This window comes from Gigantopelta aegis, chromosome 1, assembly GCF_016097555.1.
Source record: "Gigantopelta aegis isolate Gae_Host chromosome 1, Gae_host_genome, whole genome shotgun sequence".
Lineage (NCBI taxonomy): Eukaryota > Metazoa > Mollusca > Gastropoda > Neomphalida > Peltospiridae > Gigantopelta > Gigantopelta aegis.
The window spans coordinates 690,660-711,902 of record NC_054699.1 but is presented as its reverse complement, the minus strand read 5'-3'; the positions used below and the strand labels follow the sequence as shown (position 1 = coordinate 711,902).

Here is a 21,243-nt window from a genome sequence, read left to right as displayed (position 1 = left end):
TCCTGTAAGGGAGGATAGGGCTAGAGCACACTCCGGCAGTGTTGACAACTGTCAGTTTTGACATCTCCAATGACCAGTTTTCTGTCTAAAATATAGTTTCCCTAATCTTAACCATTCAGACCTTTAGTATTTTCATTTTTAATTCACTCATGACAGCTTGAAATAGCAATTAACCTGCTAAAGTGACACAAAAATAAACAGACTACAGGTCATTTTTCAAAAGACAAATGTACATATGAACGGTAAGATTATGTTGTCTGCTATTTAACTCATGATTCCAGGGAACATTTTATTCAGCATCGTGTAACGATTCACTATACAGTATTTAAACATTAAACAGTGGTTGCTAATTGACTAAAAATGTTGTCAAATTTTTTAAAACAAAACGTTTCTTGGAATCTCTTATTTTAATTCCACAGTAACATATTTCTCAGAGGTTGTAACTTCCCCCCCCCCCCCCCCCCCCCACCATTGTCACAAACCCTCCCCTCACACCATACTGTCGTATTGCCACAGTACATAGATTTGTTTTAGCATGGCATATTTTCTTTTTAAAAACAACAACATGCCATATTACTGATGATTTCAAGCCCCGTGACATTTAATGTACATGTTGGGGACTATATACATAGAATGTACCTGTTGGGGACTATATACATAGAATGTACCTGTTCGGGACTATATACATAGAATGTACATGTTGAGGACTATATATATATACATAGAATGTACATGTTGGGGACTATATACATAGAATGTACATGTTGGGGACTATATATACATAGAATGTACATATTGGGGACTATATACATAGAATGTACATGTTGAGGACTATATACATAGAATGTACCTGTTGGGGACTATATACATAGAATGTACATGTTGAGGACTATATACATAGAATGTACATGTTGAGGACTATATACACAGAATGTACCTGTTGGGGACTATATATATATACATAGAATGTACATGTTGAGGACCATATACATAGAATGTATATGTTGGGGACTATATACATAGAATGTACATGTTGGGGACTATATACATAGAATGTACATGTTGGGGACTATATACATAGAATGTACATGTTGAAGACTATATACATAGAATGTACATGTTGGGGACTATATATATATACATAGAATGTACACGTTGGGGACTATATACATAGAATGTACATGTTGGGGACTATATACATAGAATGTACATGTTGAGGACTTTATACATAGAATGTACCTGTTGGGGACTATATATATATACATAGAATGTACATGTTGGGGACTATATACATAGAATGTACCTGTTGGGGACTATATACATAGAATGTACACGTTGGGGACTATATACATAGAATGTACATGTTGAGGACTATATACATAATGTACATGTTGTGGACTATATACATAATGTACATGTTGTGGACTATACATAGAATGTACCTGTTGGGGACAATATACATAGAATGTACATGTTGAGGACTATATACATAGAATGTACATGTTGGGGACTATATATATATACACAGAATGTACATGTTGTGGACTATATACATAGAATGTACATGTTGAGGACTATATACATAATGTACATTTTGTGGACTATATACATAGAATGTACATGTTGTGGACTATATACATAATGTACATGTTGGGGACTATATACATAATGTACATGTTGTGGACTATATACATAATGTACATGTTGGGGACTATATACATAATGTACATGTTGGGGACTATATACATAATGTACATGTTGGGGACTATACATAGAATGTACCTGTTGGGGACAATATACATAGAATGTACATGTTGGGGACTATATTATCCTACTTTAACTTCATACTTAGGGGTCAGTTTAAAGAGACATTCCTGAGTTTTGCTGCAATGTTTAAGATGTTATCGACTAACAGGGACTTTTTAAGGATTGTAATTACATATCAAATATATTTTTCTGCATAAAATATAAGTGGCTGTATATGAAACATGTTTCTGATCGTTCTAATATTTGTACTAGGCTAAATTTAATTTAATTCCCTGAAATATGGGTTTTTTCGTACGTACGAAACTATTTGAAGACAAACTCCAGTTTGGGCTTCTTACAAATATTAATACGACCACAAACACCTTGAATATACAGACACTGATATTCTAAACAAGAAAATATATTTAATATTTAAGTTTAATCATAGAAATATTTTATTAGTCGGAAACATCTGACAATGCAGCAAACTCAGTAATGTCCCTTTAATGGTTCCTTTTGCTATTTTTATAGATTTAAATTTTTCAGGAATAAACTTTTACTTTTTCAATGATACACTGTTAGACTGAATAACCCAATACTGAATTGATGACCTAGCACCACTGGTGAACTGATAATAACCCAATACTGAATTGATGACCTAGGACCACTGGTGAACTGATAATAACCCAATACTGAATTCATGACCTAGGACCACTGGTGAACTGATAATAACCCAATACTGAATTCATGACCTAGTATCACTGGTGAACTGATAATAACCCAATACTGAATTGATGACCTAGTATCACTGGTGAACCCAATACTGAATTGATGACCTAGTATCACTGGTGAACTAATAATAACCCATACTGAATTCATGACCTAGTATCACTGGTGAACTGATAATAACCCAATACTGAATTGATGACCTAGTATCACTGGTGAACCCAATACTGAATTAATGACCTAGTATCACTGGTGAACCGATAATAACCCAATACTGAATTGATGATCTAGTATCACTGGTGAACCGATAATAACCCAATACTGAATTGATGACCTAGTACCACTGGTGAACCGATAATAACCCAATACTGAATTGATGACCTAGTACCACTGGTGAACCGATAATAACCCAATACTGAATTGATGACCTAGTACCACTGGTGAACTGATAATAACCCAATACTGAATTGATGACCTAGTACCACTGGTGAACCGATAATAACCCAATACTGAATTGATGACCTAGGACCACTGGTGAACCGATAATAACCCAATACTGAATTGATGACCTAGGACCACTGGTGAACCGATAATAACCCAATACTGAATTGATGACCTAGGACCACTGGTGAACCGATAATAACCCAATACTGAATTGATGACCTAGGACCACTGGTGAACCGATAATAACCCAATACTGAATTGATGACCTAGTACCACTGGTGAACTAATAACACAATACTGAATTGATGACCTAGGACCACTGGTGAACTGATAATAACCCAATACTGAATTGATGACCTAGTACCACTGGTGAACCGATAATAACCCAATACTGAATTGATGACCTAATACCACTGGTGAACCGATAATAACCCAATACTGAATTGATGACCTAGCACCACTGGTGAACCGATAATAACCCAATACTGAATTGATGACCTAGCACCACTGGTGAACCGATAATAACCCAATACTGAATTGATGACCTAGCACCACTGGTGAACTGATAATAACCCAATACTGAATTGATGACCTAGGACCACTGGTGAACCGATAATAACCCAATACTGAATTGATGACCTAGGACCACTGGTGAACTGATAATAACCCAATATTGAATTGATGACCTAGGACCACTGGTGAACTGATAATAACCCAATACTGAATTGATGACCTAGTACCACTGGTGAACTGATAAAAAAACACAATACTGAATTGATGACCTAGGACCACTGGTGAACTGATAATAACACAATACTGAATTGATGACCTAGGACCACTGGTGAACTGATAATAACACAATACTGAATTGATGACCTAGGACCACTGGTGAACTGATAATAACCCAGTACTGAATTGATGACCTAGTATCACTGGTGAACTGATAATAACCCAATACTGCACTGATGACCTAGTATCACTGGTGAACTGATAATAACCCAATACTGAATTGATGACCTAGTACCAATGGTGAACTGATAATAACACAATACTGAATTGATGACCTAGTACAACTGGTGAACTGATAATAACCCAATACTGAATTGATGACCTAGGACCACTGGTGAACTGATAATAACCCAATACTGAATTGATGACCTAGGACCACTGGTGAACTGATAATAACCCAATACTGAATTGATGACCTAGGACCACTGGTGAACTGATAATAACCCAATACTGAATTGATGACCTAGGACCACTGGTGAACTGATAATAACCCAATACTGAATTCATGACCTAGTATCACCACTGGTGAACTGATAATAACCCAATACTGAATTGATGACCTAGTACCACTGGTGAACTGATAATAACCCAATACTGAATTCATGACCTAGTATCACCACTGGTGAACCGATAATAACCCAATACTGAATTGATGACCTAGCACCACTGGTGAACTGATAATAACCCAATACTGAATTCATGACCTAGTATCACCACTGGTGAACCGATAATAACCCAATACTGAATTCATGACCTAGTACCACTGGTGAACTGATAATAACCCAATACTGAATTGATGACCTAGGACCACTGGTGAACTGATAATAACCCAATACTGAATTGATGACCTAGGACCACTGGTGAACTGATAATAACCCAATACTGAATTGATGACCTAGGACCACTGGTGAACTGATAATAACCCAATACTGAATTGATGACCTAGCACCAATGGTGAACCGATAATAACACAATACTGAATTGATGACCTAGTACCACTGGTGAACTGATAATAACCCAATACTGAATTGATGACGTAGTATCACTGGTGAACTGATAATAACCCAATACTGAATTGATGACCTAGTACCACTGGTGAACTGATAATAACCCAATACTGAATTGATGACCTAGTACCACTGGTGAACCGATAATAACCCAATACTGAATTGATGACCTAGCACCACTGGTGAACTGATAATAACCCAATACTGAATTGATGACCTAGTACCAATGCTGAACTGATAATAACCCAATACTGAATTGATGACCTAGGACCACTGGTGAACTGATAATAACCCAATACTGAATTGATGACCTAGGACCACTGGTGAACTGATAATAACCCAATACTGAATTCATGACCTAGTATCACCACTGGTGAACTGATAATAACCCAATACTGAATTGATGACCTAGTACCACTGGTGAACTGATAATAACCCAATACTGAATTCATGACCTAGTATCACCACTGGTGAACCGATAATAACCCAATACTGAATTGATGACCTAGTACCAGTGGTGAACTGATAATAACCCAATACTGAATTGATGACCTAGGACCACTGGTGAACTGATAATAACCCAATACTGAATTCATGACCTAGTATCACCACTGGTGAACTGATAATAACCCAATACTGAATTGATGACCTAGTACCACTGGTGAACTGATAATAACCCAATACTGAATTCATGACCTAGTATCACCACTGGTGAACCGATAATAACCCAATACTGAATTGATGACCTAGCACCACTGGTGAACTGATAATAACCCAATACTGAATTCATGACCTAGTATCACCACTGGTGAACCGATAATAACCCAATACTGAATTCATGACCTAGTACCACTGGTGAACTGATAATAACCCAATACTGAATTGATGACCTAGGACCACTGGTGAACTGATAATAACCCAATACTGAATTGATGACCTAGGACCACTGGTGAACTGATAATAACCCAATACTGAATTGATGACCTAGGACCACTGGTGAACTGATAATAACCCAATACTGAATTGATGACCTAGTACCACTGGTGAACTGATAATAACCCAATACTGAATTCATGACCTAGTATCACCACTGGTGAACCGATAATAACCCAATACTGAATTGATGACCTAGTACCAGTGGTGAACTGATAATAACCCAATACTGAATTGATGACCTAGGACCACTGGTGAACTGATAATAACCCAATACTGAATTCATGACCTAGTACCAATGCTGAACTGATAATAACCCAATACTGAATTGATGACCTAGGACCACTGGTGAACTGATAATAACCCAATACTGAATTGATGACCTAGGACCACTGGTGAACTGATAATAACCCAATACTGAATTGATGACCTAGGACCACTGGTGAACTGATAATAACCCAATACTGAATTGATGAGCTAGTACCACTGGTGAACTGATAATAACCCAATACTGAATTCATGACCTAGTATCACTGGTGAACTGATAATAACACAATACTGAATTCATGACCTAGTATCACTGGTGAACTGATAATAACACAATACTGAATTCATGACCTAGTACCACTGGTGAACTGATAAGAACTGCTAAATGAAAATGTATATAATTAGATTTTTAATTTGATTCAGTTTTCCTAAAATAATTTATACTGTTAATTTTCTCATCTTACAGTGATACTTGCCAACATTCATTAACTCAAAATCTGTGACTGGGCCCAGGAAATGTGCCTCAGGTAATAATAGTGTATTATATTTACAGCTACAATCGAGACCGACATCCATGGCAACTTGTCAGACAGACAGTTATGTTTTACACCAGGGAACAGAACCACGCAGGACAGAAATAACTTGGCAGCAGGAAAAAAAACAATTAAAGTGCAGGGAATATGCAAGTGTAATAAAAACGTGACTGATACAGCTGCGTGAAATAAATCAAGTGTTTCCATTCCATCCGTGTGTTTATTCATCGGTCCTTACAGACATACATGTACAGACATGTGCATGTTCTCACACTTCGCAACAATTAAATTTAAATCCTCATTTAAACAAATGAAAGTTTGTTTTCTTGATCATCGGCTATTGGGTATCAAACATTTGGTAATTTTGACATATAGTCTTCGAGAGGAAACCTGCTACATTTTTTTCCCCCTTTTATATGCACCATTCCACACACAGGATAGCACATACCACAGCCTTTGATAGACCAGTCATGGTGCACTGGCTGGAACTACCTTATATTTAAATCACACAATTTATTGATCATTTTGGTGTAATAACAGTGTTTTCTTCGTTTACTAAGGTTTTGTGTAGAACTAAGTAGCTTTCTTGACTGTCTTGGCACATGGTACCCCGCTGATAACCCAACAACTGCTAACTGATAACCCAACAACTGTTCTTCACTTATTTTAACAGCTGCAAATGCCACGTATATGCTGCACATGATAAAAGCGGATGTGATACCAATTTGAAAGTAAAAAACTGAAATAATTTTTTAAAAGCTGTAAACTCAGCATCACAGGGTTGAAAATTAGCAGTCGCCCGGTTGCCCATGGTGACCTTTATTGGCTAAGGGCGACTAAGAATTTTATAAAGGTAGTCCGTTGGGCGACCATTGATTTTAGAGTGGCTAGTATGATACCAGTTTAAAAAAAGAAATGCTCTCCTGGCCCAAACTACAATTCTGGTAGGAGACGATATTATTGAACATGTTCTATATTCTGACCAGACTCAGTCTCAACTTCTACGATTTTGGTCTGGGGCTGTAAACAGATATAGCTCTAAATGTTGTAAAAACTTGATTTTCTTTTTTTTTTTAAGTCGTCGGCTTATTGGAATGGACTGGATACACTATAATTATCTAGTAGACCTATGTTTTGACATTATTAAATGCTATGGGACAAATTAATACTGTTTAATTAGCTTACTAGTATTTTATTCTGGGACAAAATCAAAATTTATCTTGTAATTTTAATTCACATTAATAATGACATTTTCCAATTACTACAGGGATTATTCTAAAAGTCAATTGCTAGTAATTGGCATGCAAATATGAAATTTATATAAAAATGTAGTGATTTATTAAATTGCAAACCCATACCATCTGAAATAACATTTCTGTGGAAGTTCAGTGTAAATAAAACAGATACATAGAGATTATTACCAGTGTTTTTCGGTATCATCAATATCCTATATTAGGAATAAAAATTGTATTATGCAAGCCTCTGGCGAGCATAATACATTATTTTTATTCCTAATATATGATATTGATGATACCGAAATACACGAGGGTAATAATCTCTTTATCATATAAGCTCAAGCTTAATACGTGTTTTTGTAAACTGTACATGCAACTTTAATTCCAGTCTGCCATTACTAGATATTCAAATGACATAAGAATATGTGGCGTGGTGTATTTTTGAATGGAAATGACTGCAAACTCGAATGACATCATTTTGGATGTCCTTATATCAAAATAAAGTTATGCCTAAGGTTTTTTGTTTTCTGAACACTGGACACTTTCAGTGTCAAATTGCCATTGAAATGTTTTTATTTGATGACTATGAATGCATACGTGAATCATGGAGTGTCACCCAAGTACGTTTGCTTAAATGTCAATAAACCTAGTGCCGAGACCTCGACTAATTTACATCTAATTTGCAAAGTTATCAAATTTTTGAAGTATGTGATCTGAAAAACATCACATACTTTGATTGCACTGAAAATGTAAGATATTATATGATAAATATTTATAAAACTGCATGGTTTAAATCTTGATGGAACATCCAAGATAAATCTGAACGACAAAATATATGGAATAGTGGGCGATTCCATCAATCTTTATCTAGTGCCTTGTCAATAGGAGGATAGCCACTCCCAAGGAAATTCTTTACTGGAGAGTTCATCCCTCTTGCATCATCAAAGAGGACTGCCACTCCCAGACTACTTTACTAAAACACGCGGCAGTTCTACCTTTTAAGGTTTTAGTTTCTTTATACTCCATTATCGATTACTTCAGAGACAATGCACGTCAAGCTGCATAAATTGGCTGTTCTAGCATTTTTCTTTACCCGTATCAAAAATGATATTTAATCTGTATCATTTAATTGTAATTTGTAATGAAACATTTTTATTTACAATGGATTTTTTTTTTTTTTTTTAAAGTTATTTGGGTTGGTATGGGTTTAAAAGTTAATATATTTTTTAATATGAATTTTAACTTCATTCCTTATGAAGTTACCTGCCAATTCGTCGTTTTCCTTTTGACGCAAACGGACTATATACATGATTATTATTCAACAAAGAAAATTATAATTTTGATTTTTGCTGTGCATTTAAATTGCAAGGCTAGTTGAATTTGAGAAATGCCAGTAAGATTTTTCTTCAACTGGCCCTGCTGGTGACCATGGTTTTCATGTTAATTTTCAACCCTGGCATCATAGTAAAATAAAGCTATATTTGCAGAATTTTAGATTAACTTCAGTTTAATTTATGAAAAATATTTTATAAAAGAATTAAATAGAAAGAAAATGCTAAAATCAACTACTTTCCTGAATGAAACTTGTACGTGTATGTCTCCATTCAATTTAACATGATGGAATACAATGCAACAATACACACTGAAAGAGAAAGATCAGTGACCTATATAAAATGTGGAATGCATCACACCAGCTTCAGGTGAATAATGCAACCCTGGCCTAAATGTACCAGGAAATTAATCAGTCAAAAATAGTATTAGTATCTGCACTTACAAGGGAAAAAATTTACCAGGGGCCTTAATTCACTACTCTCGCAACTTTGTGATCTCGCAGTGCAATGCTAAAAGACTTGCAAAGAGGATGCTTTGTTGTCTAGCACACATTGACCAATCACTGAATGAGTTTTATGATATTTAAACACTGGGGCCAGCTGGGATTAAAGCAGCATCTTTCCAAAGCACAAGGCGAGCAGTTCACAGTGTTATCTCACATACATGGATTTTAGGTGGATGATAACACACTTCTGAGAACAAATTAAGGTGCTCTTAGATATGCAAGCATGATTGAATTCACACACACACACACACACACACACACACACACACACACACACACACACACACACACACACACACACATTATACAGACATGCACATACAGCACACACATACACAAATGCTAATAGTTTATTCAAAGAGTATGCATGAAAAATAGGTCACCATAAAAGTAGGTCACTTATGAGTATACATACAATGACTAAAAGAACAGTCACTCATATAAATGGATGGTGCCATAATATCTGTATATTCTGCTCTTAAATCTTTCTAATTAATATATACACATGAACATAAAAAAAAAAAAAATATATTAAAATAATCCATTATTTAAATAAAGCAGTTATCTCTTAAACATAATTACATTCCATCAATGCACAAAGCATCTGAACTCACTTCCCCATTTTGTGCATACATGTGTTGCTTGTAAAACTCTGACATCACTTACTTAAAATAGACTATTTATTATCTCCTGCTGTGTTTATCTTGACAAATGTTAGGGATAGGCCTCTTGGACAATCCCAAATTCCCAAATGACGGAAATAAATAATATTTAAACGAACAAAACATATGTCTACAGTATGTGGCATACATTATGAATGACAACGTAATCACGAGATTTATTGAAATCAAAGAAATCAACTAGACACAGCTCTCTTATGGTCTGCCTGGTGGAGAAAGTTAAAATGGTGGTATTACAGCTATCATGGTGGAGAAAGTTAAAATGGTGGCATTACAGCTATCAGGGCTTAACTTTAGTCTGTCTGGTGGAGAAAGTTAAAATGGTGGCATTTCAGCTATCAGGATGTAACTTTATTCTGTCTGGTGGAGAAAGTTAAAATGGTGGTATTACAGCCATCAGGGCTTAACTTTAGTCTGTCTGGTGGAGAAAGTTAAAATGGTGGTATTACAGCTATCAGGGGCTTAACTTTATTCTGTCTGGTGGAGAAAGTTAAAATGGTGGTATTACAGCTATCAGGACCTAACTTTATTCTGTCTGGTGGAGAAAGTTAAAATGATGGCATTACAGCTATCAGGACGTAACTTTAGTCTGTCTGGTGGAGAAAGTTAAAATGGTGGTATTACAGCTATCAGGGCGTAACTTTAGTCTGTCTGGTGGAGAAAGTTAAAATGGTGGTATTACAGCTATCAGGGCTTAACTTTAGTCTGTCTGGAATCATGCATATATGGGCCCTGGTGGTCTTTCAATTCTAAAATACCATTTTATATTTGCATAATGGACAAGTTTGCACCAGAAAATGTTTTCATTTGTAGACAAAAGCCAAAGACTGACATGATTTCATTGGTTGTATCTTACATATTAACATCATATACTACTCAAAAGAATTTAAGGGTCAAAAATTTATAACCAAATAAGTTTCAGAGTGTATTAGTCTGTCTGGTGGAGAAAGTTAAAATGGTGGCATTTCAGCTATCAGGATGTAACTTTATTCTGTCTGGTGGAGAAAGTTAAAATGGTGGTATTACAGCCATCAGGGCTTAACTTTAGTCTGTCTGGTGGAGAAAGTTAAAATGGTGGTATTACAGCTATCAGGGGCTTAACTTTATTCTGTCTGGTGGAGAAAGTTAAAATGGTGGTATTACAGCTATCAGGGCTTAACTTTATTCTGTCTGGTGGAGAAAGTTAAAATGGTGGTATTACAGCTATCAGGATCTAACTTTATTCTGTCTGGTGGAGAAAGTTAAAATGATGGCATTACAGCTATCAGGACGTAACTTTAGTCTGTCTGGTGGAGAAAGTTAAAATGGTGGTATTACAGCTATCAGGGCTTAACTTTAGTCTGTCTGGTGGAGAAAGTTAAAATGGTGGTATTACAGCTATCAGGGCTTAACTTTAGTCTGTCTGGAATCATGCATATATGGGCCCTGGTGGTCTTTCAATTCTAAAATACCATTTTATATTTGCATAATGGACAAGTTTGCACCAGAAAATGTTTTCATTTGTAGACAAAAGCCAAAGACTGAAGCCAAAGACTGACATGATTTCATTGGTTGTATCTTACATATTAACATCATATACTACTCAAAAGAATTTAAGGGTCAAAAATTTATAACCAAATAAGTTTCAGAGTGTATTAGATTGATGATGTAAACTACACCAAAAATTTAATTTATTGTTCCATATTTACAAAAAAACACAAATAAACGTCACTGTATACAAGAAAGTCACATGACATGCTGTCAAAGTTGAAGGTTGTCAAACATGGATTTTACACATCAGAACATTCGTTTAATAGTGTGTGAATCCACCCCTGGCGCGAATACACTCGACACATCGTTGCCTCATGCTGTTGATCAGACGTCTGAAGAACTCATGGGGAATGGCCTGCCACTCTGCCATAAGAAGTTGACCCAGATCATGAAGGTTGGCCGGAGGGGCATGGTTATCCCGAACTCTCCTGCCTAATTCGTCCCAGGCGTACTCTATTGGGGCCAAGTCAGGCGAATATGCTGGCCAATCCATCCTGGCAATACCTTGTTGTCTGAGAAAGTCCATTACCACCCTGGCGCGGTGGGGTCTGGCATTGTCATCCTGCAGAACTGCCCCGCCGCCAATCTGCTGAAGGCCTGGGAGAACCAACGGCCGGCTAATCTCATTCAGATAGCGGATTCCATTCAGATTGCCATCCACCACATAGAGGGGGGTCCTGTGGTGGATAGAGATGCCGCCCCACACCATGATGCTACCACCACCGAACCGGTGACGTTGTCTAACGTTAACGTCAGCGAAGCGCTCCCCAGGACGTCTGTAGACACGAACCCGACCGTCGTTGAACTGGAGACTAAACCTGGACTCATCAGTGAACATCACTCGACCCCACTGAACACGTTGCCACCGCAGATGAAGCATGCACCAGTGACGTCTGGCCGTTCTGTGACGTGGTAGGAGTGGTGGTCGAACAGCCTGGCGACGGCAGCGTAGATTATTGGCTCTCAGACTATTGCGTATGGTTTGATCAGACACTCGAGTTCCAGTCGCAGTCCGCAGATTGTCACGTAATCGGCGTGCAGTGGTTGTGCGTTGACGTAGAGCCATATTGGTGATGTAGCGGTCCTCTCTAGTTGTAGTGCTTCGGGGTCTTCCCGAACGTGGACGATTTCGAACAGAATTCGTTGCTTGGTACCGTTGCCACAGTCGGCCAACGACACTCTGACTGACACCAAGTCTCAGAGCAACATTTCTTTGCGTATTGTCATCCTGAAGCCAAGCAATAGCCCTTCCTCGATCTTCGATAGTCAGTTGAAGTCGTACCATTGTCGAATTTGGAGTGTGCACCGTACACGAACACAAGCTCCAATTATACGGAAATTCAGCATTGGGAACATGGAATACACCTGCAAAGCGTGCAAATGAAGCGCTTTGTGAAAAAGCAAGTTATGGGCACTTAGCAGACCTTTCGCTTTCGCCCTAATTTACGTGCAAATGTAAGCATGTTTTCGCCATTAGAACTAGTCGACAGTGTCAATGACAGTGGATTTTAATTAATTTATGGGTTGCTTAGACCCACTTTCGTCAAAATGGAACAATACCATGCGTGACATTATGGTCTAGCTAATATAATTGACATTCAGAAAATAATGTTGAAAATATCGTCTGACCCTTAAATTCTTTTGAGTAGTATATATCATACCAATGTATAATAAGCTAATATTAACCAATCGGAAACAAGCTTATGAATTAATTTATAACAGGGTTGTCAACATACGCGAACTAGATTGCAGACGACAATTTATTAAAAAGGAGGTGAAAACACTGCCAGCTGTGCTGTTTATTAATGACATACCGTATCCTACCAGTACTAGCATGGTGTCTGCCACAAGGTATGAAGGGTAAAATTATGTACCCTAAAACTTTGGAAATTAATGTATACACTATTGGATGTTAAATGTTTTGTAAATTTGAATTACAGTATTAAGAATTAAAATCTGCTACATGTTTCCATTAGTAGCAAGGGATCTTTTAAATGCACCATTCTACAGACAGGCACATACCACGGCTTGTGATATACCAGTCGTGATGCACTGGCTGGAATGAGAAATAGCACAATATGGGCCCACTGACAGGGATCGATCCTAAATCAACCGTCCATCAGACTTGTAAGTACTTTACCACTAGGCTAAGTCCCGCCCTGAATATAGTAAGAAAACTGCTGTTTAAAATTTGTCAAAGAAAATGAAATAAAGCTATATCCAATTTCAAAATATTTCAAACCCACAATCACCTATATGTAGTACTTGTAAAGGCACTTATCATTCGTTTTGGGGGTTTACATACCCTGAAATCATTTCTATCAGATAGCCTCACATGCATGTCCTACATGTATTTTAAGTGCACCCAAAAAAGAAAGAAAAAAAAAGAATTTAAAAAGTGTTCCCACAACAACACTGGTTAACAAAGGGAAAGATAAATCAAGTGTACTGCAATGCCTGCTTACATGTATCTAGACAACACTGACACAGGTTTCACTGGGATGTGCTCAAATAAACTTTGCTCAAATTATGATACACGTAGCTGTGGATAAAACAGAGGAGAATCAACTGACCTGATTCTTGTAGGTAGCGGTAAACAAGAAAATTGACTTCGTCACTGCTAAAGCTCATGTTGCACTACACTGAAGAAACACATTCAGAAGCGGGCTTCGTCACAACACATAGGCTGAGGTAACAATACGGATCCAATCCTGAAACGGAGGAATACATTTTTTTTTTTTAAATAAAGGTAATCGGGCATAAAAATGACATCATTATTAAGGTTCAAAATTAACAGAAGCCATGCAGCAAATTGCTAGTGCCCTGAAAATTAAACAGTCTCATGGCTCAAATAGCTGTGCCTTATTTCGCATGTTACTCAAATTCAAATTATGTGATTCCTAGATGTTTTATTACAAAAACATGAAATAGTCCACACTTAGAAGAACTGTGCTTTGAATGGGTGCTGTTACAACACAAGTTGTTTAAATTTGTCTTACAAGTTGCCCTGCCTCTTGCCCGTAATATGCCTTCAAAAAGGCCTCTAATTTGCCAAATCTGTGAATGTTCCGTTATATATAGAACGTTACCTTTTGTGACACCCAATAACCAATGTTTATTTTTATGCTACGGTGTCGTTAAACATTCATTCAATGATTCATATAGAACTTTAATGACATGATCACTAGAACACATTAATTTATTAATCATCAGCTACTGGATGTCAAATATTTGGTCATTCTGACAATAGTCTTAGAGAAGAAACCTGCTATATTTTTTCATTAGTAGCAATGGATCTTTTATATGGGCAATTCCAGCTTAAAATGGAACTTTTCATCAAAAATTAAATTTGTCTCTACAGTAATTGTTTTAGTTGTGTTGCATAGAAGTATGTCTGAACTTTATGGAGATGAGTGATTTTGCTTCAGTTGTTTTAGCTGAATGCTTATCAAGTTGAGTATCTAAAATACTTCCTTGGATCAACGCAACTTTATTTTTGGGTAAAGTTCCGACTCCTAATGATGAAATATCAAATTTCAAAAATATTTTTATACTAGTAAGTGCTGGGTTAGTTCTAATAAATACTTTCATTAGATTTAAATTTTAATAAATATATTATTTTCAGAACTTTAATTACTGTTGCTGCCATTTCAGTAAAGTTCAATAAAATGACAAAAGTTTATTTCATTTTCATGCATTAACTTAGTACATATCAATATTTTTTTTATGCAATGATAACTTTATGAACTGTATTTAAAAAATAATTAATTTGTGTAATTAACCCGTTATGGACGTGGCATAACATATATTTACAATGAGGTGTCACATCCATAACATCACAAGAGGACCCACATTAGCTTTGATCTGTCAAATGAGTTTAAACAAATTGATCAACAATGTACCTGTATGATATCATAATTAAAATGCTTTTATTATGGGATTTAAAGGTATTTGACTGTTATCTGCCACTTATTCTCTCTTAACATTGAATATCTATACATGGAGGTACTTGTATCCGGTATTAAAGACACAAGTCACAGTGTTGTACATCACAATCAAAACGACATGTATGATCAACTTTCAAGTTGTCTAAACTGAATGCTCACTAATATCATTTCATTTCAGTTTGATGTTGTGCTTATATCCAATTACGGTTCAAGCACATACCTCAGCTATATGGGATGTCTGTGTAAGACAGTGGGTTAATGGTTATAGTCCAAGTGATAAGGGTGTTTATTTAACCTAAGTCCAAAAGGTCTGAGCTTATTTTCGAATAACTGATATACATAGTTTATGGAATATGGGTTCTTTGTTGCCAAATCTATTCCGATATTTTAAAATGTCGATGTAAAAGCATTTCACATAAAATTATAAATACCCAGGCCTGCAATGATTAAGAACAGCTGGAACTGTTTTTTGAGTCACACTAAAACCAGGACAAATCAAAATCTAAAAAATCCAGAGGTTCTTTGATCTGCGTAACAATGGAAGCTTGAAAAATATTTTAGCTGGGCAATAAATCTTTTTTTAATATTTACTATTTTAGTAATTAGTATTATTTTTAATTTATGATTTATTTTATTTTATTGGTGGTGGTAATATAAATCACCATTCTGTCTGCATTTTAAAATGGAAAATCTCAATCTAATTAAAATTAGCTCCACTATTACATGTGGATCTAACACCAGCCAGTTGGGAGCTCATGTCCACCAATCAAAACCTTACTTGCAGAATCCTGCCAGTGATTTAAAACTAACAACACTGCGTAGTCCCCAATGTCCAGGTAACTTTTCATCTGTAAATAATAATTTAAATATTGACCAATCACACTTCGCCTTTTATAACGTTATTTGGGAGCATACAAATTCTAAAAAATATCGGGCGAGTCTATTTTAGTGGCCGCAGTACAGCGAACCATACCAATACATACGGGGCAGGTTATCAGTCTTCAATTTTACATTAAAAATTATTTATTTATTTAAAAAAAAAAAAAAAAAAATCAGTCTTCAGTTTTACATTACAAATTATTTATTTTATAAAATAAAACATGTTTTAAAGCATTCGTAATTCACACGAAACATGTCGTATACGGTACCCTCAGGATAATTCGGAATGTTTTCAAATTATTTTTAAATCACTGGCAGGATTCTGCAAGTAAGGTTTTGATTGGCGGACATGAGCTCCAACTGGCTGGTGTTAGATCCACATGTAATAGTGGAGCTAATTTTAATTAGATTGGTAAAATCTGTGACAGTTTTACTTTTAGCAAATGTTAGTATTACAACAATCCAGGGCTTGAGATAGCAGGTTCCAAAAAGTAGTCAATTTTTATACTTATGTTTAGCAGGTGAAATAGAAGTTCTTTTGCTAAAAGCAGCCAAAAATCAGAGCTACTTGTTCAAGAGACAGATATATATGTATGTGTTTCTGCTAGAAATCAATAGTTACGTTTATTTTTTAACCATTACGGCGTTGTTTTTCGCTATTAAACCCCATTTTTCACAAATAAAATTGCACTTTACTTACATTTTATTATTTAGAATACACATTTCCATTCACCTGAAGTGCTTTTTGGTAATCCTGCTGTTTGTAAAACCATGAAATGCATTTTTTGCATTTTTTCACAAGACGTTCTGTCGAGGAAAAAACCGTTAAGCAAGCGAGGTCCAATCTAATTTTAGAGGGGATATTTCCATTTCAATGACACAGACGTTGGTATATCACGTGACCGTTATCATTTTGGTTCGGTTTGTTTTCTCGTGCACGGTTCACGCAATCAATATCCGATTAGTTGTTGTTCATTTGTGAGATTTTTCTTCACAGTTCGTGAACATTTTCAGTAACAATAAAGTTCAGACAAGTAAGTGTCTCAATACAAAACGTTACAAACCCTTAAAACCAATAATTTTGCTAAGTCTTACGATATCTGGAGAGGGGATACAACCAGGACAGAACAGTTGGAACATGTCCAGGAGAGGTGAAACGAACGCACCCCAAGTCTGTGAAATTTGTCGTGGCGTAGGCATTGTTGTGCTTCGAGCGACATCTACCGGTGACATCAGAATACAAACTTTCAAAATTATTTCAAGCAATTGGGACATGGGGATTCTCATGGTATTTATCGATATAAAACCTGCTTTTTCACTCCATTTGATAAAAACGTGATCTAAGTGTGTTACAGGTTTGTAGATTAACCAAATTATAATTTATTTTCGCTGGATGGAACTAGGGTGTGCAGCTTTAATGCCCCCCACCCACTTTTTTTTATTTTTATAATCCTATAAAATTTAAGCAATTTTTATTTATCTACAAAATTAAACTGAAAACATCCATGAATTACAATGTTTAACACAACCCCCACCCACTCTCTTTGAACACCTGCATGCTTGGGCATCTTGTAGACCAAACTACAAGTCAATCATTTTGAAACAGACCATTTATTCACCTCATTGTTTTGGAGGCTATCCTCAGAGGCCATGGTTCACTGAACAGGGTGATCCATCATACTGGGTAACATGCAGCTCAGGAAAACTAATTACACTGGCCTTAGGCTAGGTAAAAAATATTAAAAGAGGTGCTAGCTATAATAAAAAAAATAGAAGAGAAATACTTAGGACACAACTGTGACCTGGCAGACAGCCAAGTCTACTGAAAACTGCTATAGTGTGTTTCAAAAATATTTTGGAATGCTGCTCTCAGCAAAAGCTACTATTTTTTTAGTTTTAAGTATTTATATCAGCTGCTTGCATACAAGATCAAGGATTGAGATTAGGTTGAAACCCGCTTCAAGGTGTCGGTGGATCAATACTGGTGGGCGAGAGGGAATTGGTAATTCATTCTTAATTAAAGCCAGTCTGTATTACGTGTGTATCTCTTACCACGGCTGCCAATCAATCCCCAAATGATTCATGATCCATCAAACAGTCTTTGTCTTACAGTTACACACACACAATTACATTTCAATAGTGTGTTTCAATGTTCACTAGACTAAAGGTTTTAAATCGAACAATGGCACATCAGGGGAGGAAAAACAAAAATGCCGAAGATCTACTCCAAAAGCTAAAAGGGACAGTTTCCAGCCCTGGCAAGACTTCCACTTCTTTCCCTCAAAATATAAATATGTTTTTTCCCTGTTTTTAAAACACTATCTTACCGTAACATGTTTCAGGCCCTTAGGAACGATATCTATAGGGTAGGGGTGGAATGATATCTATAGGGGTGGGGGTGGAACGATATCTATAGGGGTGGAGGTGGAACGATATCTATAGGGGTGGAACGATATCTATAGGGGTGGGGGTGGAACGCTATCTATAGGGTGGAGGTGGAACGATATCTATAGGGTGGAGGTGGAACGGTATCTATAGGGTGGAGGTGGAACGGTATCTATAAGGGTGGGGATGGAACGATATATATAGGGGTGGAGGTGGAACGATATCTATAGGGGTGGAGGTGGAACGATATCTATAGGGGTGGAGGTGGAACTATCTATAGGGGTGGAGGTGGAATGATATCTATAGGGTGGAGGTGGAACGATATCTATAGGGGTGGAGGTGGAACGATATCTATAGGGGTGGGGGTGATATGATATCTATAGGGGTGGGGTGATATGATATCTATAGGGATGGGGATGATACGATATCTATAGGGGTGGGGTGGTAAGATATCTATGGGGTGCGGGTGGCAAGATATCTATAGGGGTGGGGGTGGTACAATATCTATAGGGGTGGGGTGGTACGATATCTATAGGCGTGCGGGTGGTACAATATCTATACGGGTGGAGTGGTATGATATCTATAGGGGTGGGATGGTACATTATATATACTGAAGAAGGTCATACATGCAGGTTATATTTGTATCCTTATTTAAATACAGTTTTAACAGGATAAAACACACACCCAAACCCCATTCCCCATCCTGGTTCCTAGGAGTCTGTGTTTTAAATGTAAAAATATTATAAATACTCCAAATTTTCTTTGGCTGCTTGGTATGTACAAAATTATTTTAGACTAAAACCATTTTGCCCCCAAGCCATGCAGTTCGCCCCGTAACATGTTTCAGGCCCTTAGGAACGATATCAATAGGGTAGGGGTGGAATGATATCTATAGGGGTGGGGGTGGAACGATATCTATAGGGGTGGAGGTGGAACGATATCTATAGGGGTGGAACGATATCTATAGGGGTGGGGGTGGAACGCTATCTATAGGGTGGAGGTGGAACGATATCTATAGGGTGGAGGTGGAACGGTATCTATAAGGGTGGGGATGGAACGATATATATAGGGGTGGAGGTGGAACGATATCTATAGGGGTGGAGGTGGAACGATATCTATAGGGGTGGGGGTGGAACGATATCTATAGGGGTGGGGGTGGAACGATATCTATAGGGTGGGGGTGGAATGATATCTATAGGGTGGGGGTGGAACGATATCTATAGGGTGGGGTGGAACGATATCTATAGGGGTGGGGTGGAACGATATCTATAGGGGTGGAGGTGGAACTATCTATAGGGGTGGAGGTGGAATGATATCTATAGGGTGGAGGTGGAACGATATCTATAGGGGTGGAGGTGGAACGATATCTATAGGGGTGGGGGTGATATGATATCTATAGGGGTGGGGGTGATATGATATCTATAGGGGTGGGGGTGATATGATATCTATAGGGGTGGGGATGATACGATATCTATAGGGGTGGGGTGGTAAGATATCTATGGGGTGCGGGTGGTAAGATATCTATAGGGGTGGGGGTGGTACAATATCTATAGGGGTGGGGTGGTACGATATCTATAGGCGTGCGGGTGGTACAATATCTATACGGGTGGAGTGGTATGATATCTATAGGGGTGGGATGGTACAATATCTATACTGGAGAAGGTCATACATGCAGGTTATATTTGTATCCTTATTTAAATACAGTTTTAACAGGATAAAACACACACCCAAACCCCATTCCCCATCCTGGTTCCTAGGAGTCTGTGTTTTAAATGTAAAAATATTATAAATACTCCAAATTTTCTTTGGCTGCTTGGTATGTACAAAATTATTTTAGACTAAAACCATTTTGCCCCCAAGCCATGCAGTTCGCCCCAAGTCAGTTCGCCCGTAACGCATTACCATTTTGTCCCCTACCAAACAAAAATGGGGGCAAACTGACAAATAGTTGGGAGCAAATTGACACTTCAATGGGGGTGTGAACTGGCTTGGTGGAAAAACGTCAGGCATTAGTTTTTTGGAGAAAAAAATCTGGAAGTTGTTTCTAATTGGTCCATAATTTGATCCGATTCTGCTGCTTTGAAAAGAAAGTCTCGAGTGAAAACTAAAATGTGCTGTAGACATTCGTACATGGCAAAAGTGGTGATTTCTATTGATTCACTGACAGCGAAAATTATTACCAAATGGATTAGTATGTTTTTAGTGGAATTCGCAAAAACAGGTGAGAAAATTGTGTGCATAAAAATCTCCCCCCCCCCCCCACCCCATTTTTAACATAGCCTATGTTTTGTGTCTGTAAAAGCCA

The 21,243-nt window shown here is 37.2% G+C and overlaps 1 protein-coding gene across 2 annotated transcripts in view; it reads right to left on the bottom strand.

The window, feature by feature from the left end:
• Positions 1-21,243, bottom strand: part of LOC121368903 (F-box-like/WD repeat-containing protein TBL1XR1) — a 98,909-nt gene that overhangs the window by 66,673 nt on the left and 10,993 nt on the right. For both annotated transcript variants that reach the window (XM_041493670.1, XM_041493662.1), the window contains exon 2: positions 14,301-14,438. In XM_041493670.1, the coding sequence (XP_041349604.1) occupies positions 14,301-14,358 (58 nt within the window). In that variant the 5' untranslated portion in view covers positions 14,359-14,438. The remainder of the gene's footprint in view (positions 1-14,300; positions 14,439-21,243) is intronic.